The 8,601-nt window shown below is 35.0% G+C and overlaps 1 protein-coding gene across 2 annotated transcripts; it reads left to right on the top strand.

Moving 5' to 3' along the window:
* Positions 2,856 to 7,996, top strand: LOC109845418 (NAC domain-containing protein 21/22-like). 2 transcript variants are annotated; one of them, XM_020414667.1, is made up of 3 exons: positions 2,856 to 3,180; positions 5,830 to 6,104; positions 7,386 to 7,550. In XM_020414667.1, exons 1-3 carry the CDS (start codon positions 2,982 to 2,984, stop codon positions 7,401 to 7,403), a joined length of 492 nt encoding a protein of 163 aa, XP_020270256.1. In that variant the 5' UTR covers positions 2,856 to 2,981; the 3' UTR covers positions 7,404 to 7,550. The 2 variants fall into 2 exon arrangements, with proteins under 2 accessions (XP_020270256.1, XP_020270255.1); XM_020414666.1 differs by having other exon boundaries at positions 2,860 to 3,180; positions 7,366 to 7,996.

The following is an 8,601-nucleotide window of genomic DNA, read 5'->3' as shown; positions in this document are numbered from 1 at the left end:
TCCCCCCGAAACTTTTGGGGTTTTTTTATATTATTTCCCTGAACTTTATTTATATCACATAACCACCACAACCCCCGACATTTGTGGTGGCCACAAACATCACCTTAACTTTCAACTTTTCTTACCGGACCCCTACCTATAATTGGTAATTAACTAAGATACCATCGCGAGAATTTTTTTGAAATTTAGTCGGTTGCCATTTACGGAATAAGGACAACCCCTCCCAGTAGAAGGGGTTTTCTCAAGAAAATTTCTGTTAAGAAAAGTCAAATGATCAGGGTGTTTTGTGAGACAAAAAAAATTCAGGAGGGTTATGGGCAAGTTCTCCCAATGTTCATGGTGGTTTTGTGAAATTAATTGTAATAAATCCGCATGTTAGGATAAGTGATGAGGTTATAGTTAATATGGCAAGGACTAAGGAGGACCGGAGGTAGATGTGAGAGGACATGGTTGGAAGCAGATATGAACGATATGATAATAGTTAACGAGACAAAGGATAACTCATGAAACGGGATGTTGGAAATATGTTTTGACAAAATTTTCCTATCAATCAGATGGGGGTCGATTGTGACTGGTTGTCTTATTCGAGATGCGTGGATGAATTGGAGAAGAAGATGAGTTAGTCCTGCAACTTGCAGTTTGCCCATGTTTCTACTTTGATATCATAGCATCAGGTTGGACATCAACAGAAGGCAGTGGAGGTTCAAGATGGCTTCTGTCATTCTTGATCACATTGGTGCCGATATTTGGGGCTGCTGCGTGCTGGATGCTTCAGTTCTTCATCTTTCTGTTAGACAGAATGATGATTAGAGTGAACACGATTGCTTCCACATATCGAAATGAAGCAGGTTATTTACATTTGGGGTTAATTGGAAATGGATCACCTTTTGTAGTACTGTAGGTTAATCGTAGACACCTGATGAATCTCAGAAGAAGTTTTTATTGTTTTTGCTCTTGGGTGTAGAGAGAAATTTTGGTATTTCTTTTCAGTTAAAACTGAGGGCAAAAGATGGTACATCACCAGGTGATATCTCAACTTCTCATTTGAAGCTTAGGAGGCCTAACTTTAGGAGGCCGGCCTTCTGATGACAAAAAAAAAAGTTACAAGTGGCTACGCTCTCGCATTGCAGATTCTATCGGGACATCTCACCATGCGGAGTGTTCTAATAGGTCAATGGGGGCGCTGAAATACCATCACTGCGCCCCTCCTCCCCCATCATGCGGTTCAGAACGCCCCGCAGGGTGCGGGCCATTCTGATAGAACCCGCACTCTACACTCTCGTAGTGTAGGTGATGTATGTATCTGCAATTAACCCTTTGCATTTTGACCCATTTGATCTCATTGTGCACGTACATTGCTTATGGGTCCGAGATCAATGTGGATCGATAACAACTTCGGCTTAGTTGATGAGAAAGATTCAAGTACAGCACATGCTATGTTGGAAAAGATTTTGCGTACCTACTCCAAAAAGAGAGACGAAAAGATATGGTATTGAAAGATCCTAGGTTTTTGTTATTCATAGAACAGCAGTTGTGAACTAATTTGCGTTGGATATGTGCATTTGAGAAAATTGAATGGGCATCCTTGTACCCTTTCGCATGTGGCAAGAGATTTCAAAATCAATAGTGTTTTGTATCTATTGAAAATTGCTTGTTTATTATAGATGCACTGTGAATCTGCTAAGGGCAGGCAAATAGAATTGTTGCAGTTTTTACTGCGGACAAATTTTCAAAACCGACCCATTTCATGATTTAATTGCAAAAAACGACCCGTTTCTATTTTATTTATAAAAACCGACCCAGTTGGTTGAAACTGGGTTGGTTTTTGAAATTTTTTTTCCCAAACTTCACGGGAGTTCAACTCCCGTGAAGTTTTGTTATGAGAAAAAACTTCACGGGAGTTCAACTCCCGTGAAGTTTCGTAAAGTTTTTTTAAAAACCGACATGGTTTCAGCGACAGTGCTGAAACCAGGTCGGTTTCTCTAAATAAAACAGAAACGGGTCGTTTTTGGCAATTAAATCATGAAAATGGTTGGTTTTGAAAATTTGTCCTTTTTACTGCGCGTGGCCTACGTAGAGAACTGACCGAGTAATATTTTCCCTCCTCTGTTTGGGTGTCATCTTCTTTCTTGAATTTGGATCTTTTTCCTTGTGGTTAAAAGTGGGTCTTTTCGATACATTAATTATGATCGTGATTTGTATTACGTAATCAATGTACAAACTAGAAATTAGTAAAATCAGGAGGGATTATGAAATGACGGAAGTACTTTGGTCTCTTAGTTACTTGTTTTATTATAAAATAAGAAAATGCTAAAATTAAAGCGAAAAAAAAAATACTGTAGAGTGTTGTTACTCCATTAAAAAAGAAGAAAAATCAAGCGTGTACCGTAACTACCGATAATTATTCTAACAGTGGAATCAACATATAATGTCAATAAATAATATCAGTGTAATCTAAATATTGTATCTGTAACAATCATCAGTACTATATCTCTATTATAATCATATTTTTCGTATAACATCTTTAAATTTTATATTCGGGCATTTGTCGCGATCTCCTTCAGTGCTGAATGATTTATGATTTTGCAAATAGGTCTCTTAATTAATAGATTATTTTCCAAGCATCCAAGATATAGAAAGAAATATCTGTTCAAAGTGGGGGCTTCCTCGCCACGTCATCACCCGCGATGGGTAGGGTCCACCCGCGGTGAAGAAAGCGTGACACCCTCCCCTTTGTTTGTTTTCATCCCTTGCTTGTTTTCCTCCCCTTTTTTTTTTAACTTTCTATATAAGACTAAAATCCAAACTCATTCATCTCATTCTCATTATTTATTTCTTCTTCTTCTCTCTCTCTCTTCCCTCTCTCTCTCTCTCTCTCTTTATTAGTTGACTTATCTCCCTTATTAAGGGGCAAACTATCTCTAATCCTCCTCTTCTTTATCTCTCTAAAACTAAAACCCTTCTCCTTGTTTTTCTTCTCAATGAGTTATTTGAGCATGGTGGAGGCTAAACTGCCTCCGGGATTTAGATTTCATCCGAGGGACGACGAGCTCATCTGCGACTATCTCAACCCTAAGGTACTCTCCTCCTCATCCTCCTCCGGTGATGCCAGCGCAACGGTGAACTTCCCGGTGATGGTCGACGTGGACCTCAACAAGTGTGAGCCGTGGGATCTCCCCGGTGAGATAAACTAGTCTAGCTATAGTCTATAAATACGAAAATACTGGATATGAGTTGTCACCTCAGTTAGCAAAATAAACGACGTATATACGTGCATCTTGTTTTCCTGTGATTTGATACTCGTATAAGGGATTTTTCCATTTATACATGCCCTCTTCTTCCTTTTGGTTCTTGTTATGTTTTCAGATTGAAAGTTTTTAAGAATACAAAATTGTATCTTTAATTCGCGTCATAACTTCGGATTTTTTGGTTCTTATAAAGTGAATCGCGATTCTTATAAAATTATAGCATCAACCCCTACTCTCTTTGTTTCTTCATTTGTTTTTAATGATTCTAGGTTGAAAGCGATCCTAAGGTTTTATTGAAATCAATAGTGTTCAAATCATGCTAGCACGTTAATTTGTACAGTGAAATTTATATTATAATACTATGCCCATGAATCTCACTAACTATAACTCTAGGGGTTTAAGATTGATTTCTAACCCTACGAAAAGATTTTTATCAATATGCGGCAAGTTGTGATTATTGAGTAGCGCCAATTATCATTTGCCTAGATATGGGCTTTTTCAAACTCCATTTGGCTATCTAATTTTTTTTTTGTTTTCTTTTAGATTAATACCAAATTAATTAATTATGATAATTATAATATTGGTGGAGAGAAGGAGGTTTTTTTTTCCTAAATTTGTTGTAATTTAATTAATTAAATTAGTATTCATTGTATATTCTTCTTCTCCTATTCTTTCGGTTGAACAAAAATGAACGCATACGTGCTAAGCTTTTCCTTCCCATAACAGAAAATATTCTCTTTTCCAAAGTTTCTTTCCACTTGCCTCTCAACACTTCATCCTTGTCCTATTCCTTCCTATATATATGTATATTTTTTTTCTCATGCTCACTGTACACGTTACATCCCCCTTTCCCCCCATTTCTCTTCCTTTGCTTAATATAACAAACACACATGACTTTAGATGCTCATGTAAAAAAGTAAATAATAATGTTAACATCAATTATTCTTTGAGAGAAAATGAGAAGCCTTTTTTAAATGCTTCTCTTTTATATATATCTTCAAATGAAAAAGTCTAACAAATCTCTTTTGTCTCTTAGTCAGCGAAACAAACAGTTACAACTGATACAAAATATCCCAGTTATGCACACAACTGCAATTGTAACCTCGGTAAAAAGTATTGAGACGATAACCAATTTTACTTTGAGAAACTGCTATATATAGACGTATTGTAGACTATAAATTGATACTAAAGGCGCCTGTTTGGTTTATTTCCACAAAAAAATCAGAAATGGAAAACTCCCTCTTGAAATGATTTCAGCACATTTCAAGAGTTTTCCCAGTTTTCTTTTTTTTTGTTTGTTTCGCAAAGAAAACTCCACATTTCATTGCCAAGTCACACAAATAGACAAAAAAGGCATCCATATATATATAGTAACAGTGCCTTGATTTCTATTTCTTATGTTTGTTTGAGAACAAGAAAAATGAAATGAGAAACCAGGGTGTTAAATATTATGTTTTATTCTTCTTCACTATTCCAACAGTGCTTTTACTAATTAATAATTCAAAGAAGTGATATTTCCCAGTGTTTTCAGAGGTTTTTGTTGTGAAAACACATTTTTTGAAATTGTGATGTGTCATCCTACGTGGCACTTCATTTCTTAAAATTTAAAAACGAAACAAACACGAGAAATGAAAAACTCTTGAAAACAAAAACTCATGCGGCACTTATTCATTTCTTGAAAGTTGAGGTGGCAACACATTTCTGATTTTTTTTTTTTTGAGCAAACAAACAGACCAGGCAAAAGTTATAGAATTAATGAATTATTATGGGTTAGGGGACCGATGTGGACGTGCAAATGAACTATACGACACACCAAAGGGCAGGGTTTTCCAACATCAATATCAATCAATGGTGGGTTTGTTACACAATGACGTTAACAAATTCACAAAAAAGAAAATTTTAGCTCTCATCTCATCTCAATCTCAACAACTCTAGTGTACGTACGTTGATGGAAGCTTTCCTTTGTGGGTCTCGCAGCTCAACATCATGGTGATTGTCATCTGAATTATATCTAATTATATATATAAGGTTGATAGTTTAGAGTATCAAAATTTGGTATAAAGTTTATTAGGACGATTATTATCTTTTGCTTATACTGGTATAAAATGTTACTTTATGAATTTGCACGTTGAAATTTTGTGTTAACATCATATATGGTAATTGTCACCTAAGTTATACCCAATATAAAGTTGATAATAACTATTTTTTTAAAAATAATATAAATTTTGTTAGGATGATGTTAGTCATAATATTGGTTCAAAAGTTATTTTGAAAATCCAGGCGTTGAATTTTTTTTATGTCAAGTACGTTTTCTTATACCTACATGTGTACATGAAACCTCATTATTTATGGAAAAACGTTAAAAAAAAATTTATATACGCGAAAGAATTTCTATTGTTTTTAGTGTAATTACATTGTCCAATTCATTTAGTTATGCTATATATAATATTTGGTATCTATTTTGTGAGTGAAGGATTACATTTTTTTGCATGCTTCACTTAATTTCATGTGTGTCAATTTTTTTTTTTTTTTTTTTGTGGCGAGCTTAATTTGTTGTTGACATCATCATCCTTTGGGCCAGATATAGCATGTGTAGGAGGCAAAGAATGGTACTTCTTCAACCTCAGAGATCGAAAGTATGCGACGGGCCAGCGAACGAACAGGGCAACAATGTCAGGGTACTGGAAAGCGACGGGCAAAGATCGACAGATCATCCGAAAGGGTGCGGTGGTGGGGATGAGGAAGACCCTGGTTTTCTATCAAGGGAGAGCTCCGAAGGGGAAGAAGACCGATTGGGTCATGCACGAGTTTCGAATCGAAGGCCGTGGTGATCTCCCACCTATGTACCCTGGCAAGGTATTTTGATTTTGATTTTTTTTTTTTAAAAAAAGATGAAGTTAATTTAGATATTTAGATTGATTCATACATCACACATGAGAACATGTTCTATAGTTTTTAGAAGAAAGAAGGTTGAAGAATTAAGTATATTCGATATACACCAACTTCCTTCTAAATTCATGTCATAATTTTCACAAATGCATTTTCAAATGCTAGATATTCCAAAGTTTTCGATTACATTTCAATTTTCTCAATTTGAAAGGATTTTATACCCTAATGCAAGATAGAGGGGGGGTAGGGAGCATCCGTTTACTAATCCAAAGAATCTTTCTCATATTTATGAATTGTATAAGCTTCTTTGAATAATCATTATTTTCTTTCATAAATGGCTAGTTCCAAATAGATATATTTTCATTACAATAATTATTTGTTAATGCATGTTACGTCATGATCAACCACATGTGCTTGCCGGTTAATCAGCTGTAATATTCTACATCTTATTAATTAATGCTGAGAAATATACCTAATTAAGAAAGATTCAACTTTGCCAACTTGCCTTGTACATGACTAGAATTAGAGGCTTATATGGATGTGGGTTAATTAATTAGATAAATAAGATTAATTAGGCATTAGTTCTTAATCTTGCCCACCCCCTTGCTCCCTATATATGTGCTAAAACTGCATCATCATCTGCCTAATAATTTCACGATTACTTCTCAAACTTTGCATCATTAATTTTGAATCTTCTAACATAATATCTTCTCGCTCAATTGTCATAGGACCACAAGAAGTTGGCGACAATTACAAGCATGCATCAATCAATTAGTTTTCTCTTGTTGTTTTGATATAACATAATTAAAAAAAATCAATTAATAGAACTTGGCCATTGGATCCAAATTGGCACTCTTTCATTTAAAAAAAAGGCAAATTATCAAAAATTCCCATAATTAAGTTTTCTAGGATTCAAACAATACTTCGATCTCCATGGTCGCAAAAATTATAATCATAAGATATGACAATAATTTATACTTCCATATAGACATGTACATCTTAATTAATTATAGGATGCTGACTATAATCTATACTCTCACATACATGTGTAATTACACCTCATAGTGAAAATTGACAATTATATCGAAAAAGACTGATGGTTATTTGACTAGAAATTCAACATAAGAGCATAAAAGTTTGATTTCGAAATCTTAGATGGGTTTTTTTTTTATGATAATGCGAACGTTCTGCGTCTTGATGCACATTGCTTTTTCTTCTAAAAAAACAGGAGGATTGGGTCCTATGCAGGGTTTTCTACAAGAGTAGAGGCATAGGTACACCCTCCAAAGCACCAACAAGAATAGAGAACTCTTACGACGACACCGGCTCCTCCTCCCTCCCTCCCCTCTCTGAACCCTACATCACCTTCGACCAAACCCTAACACCGCCGCCGCCTCCTCCTCCTCCTATAAATAGCCATGACAACAACCTCAGCTCCGATACCACTTCGTTTGAGCAAGTGCCCTGCTTCTCCAATTACCCTCACATTACTACTACTACTACTACTACGCCTCAACACTTCATCAACACTCTAGCTCTAGTGGAAAGAAACAAGCCCTCCTCTTGCTTGACTCAAAGTGCTCCCTCCTCCTCAATGTGGTACCCTTTTCAAAGTTAAGATGGTTGTGTTGAGATACTGTACATAAAATTTATATGCATATGGGTTTGATTATAGTGTTATACATATAGTAGTGTGATTTTTTATGGTTTTTTATGAGGATCCATGGAGATATATATGGTGTATACGTACGAGAATGTAGAAAGAAGTTCAAGAACAACAATTCTCCATAAAGTATTGTATTGTATTGGATTGGATTATTAAGTATTACAAACAATAATATTACACACAATTATTCTTATGGTTTTCTTCTTATTGAATGAGAATGATGGAGATTAATATTAGTTTGGTATGATTGTTTAGTTCAGAAGTCAAACTTTTTTGTATTAGAATATAATGGTTTTTAATAGATCAAATTGAAATTTCTTATTCCAAACAAACTGATTGATGCATGTCATTTTAAATTATGTATGAGCTAACAAAATTGATTTAGGACATTAGGCCTTGTTTGGTATATATATGCGGGAATGAGTGGGAACGAAATTTAATTCTAACTTCTCATTCATGCTTACCAAACATAATGTATTTTTGGATGCGAGAAATGCCATTCTCACTTCTCATCAATTCCTACTTAATACGGGAATTGCTATTCACAATGAGTTATTAAGGAATTGACATTCTCACTTAAGTGGTAATAAAATAAATTCGGGATATACCCTTCTTAATGATATTCCCACTTAATTGTCTAATCGCACCCAAACATGAGAATGAAAATGAGCATTCCATTCCCATATCAATTCCATTATAATCCTGCCTTCATTCCATTCTCTCTTGACTTCATTTCTGCATACCAAATGAGGCGTCAGTTTATTGTGATCTTTCTTTTGGTAAAATTTTTGGAAAGTT

This window comes from Asparagus officinalis, chromosome 6, assembly GCF_001876935.1.
Source record: "Asparagus officinalis chromosome 6, Aspof.V1, whole genome shotgun sequence".
NCBI classification, from domain to species: Eukaryota; Viridiplantae; Streptophyta; class Magnoliopsida; order Asparagales; family Asparagaceae; genus Asparagus; species Asparagus officinalis.
The sequence above is the reverse complement of the archived record's forward strand: the minus strand, read 5'-3'. Positions and strand labels throughout refer to the sequence as shown.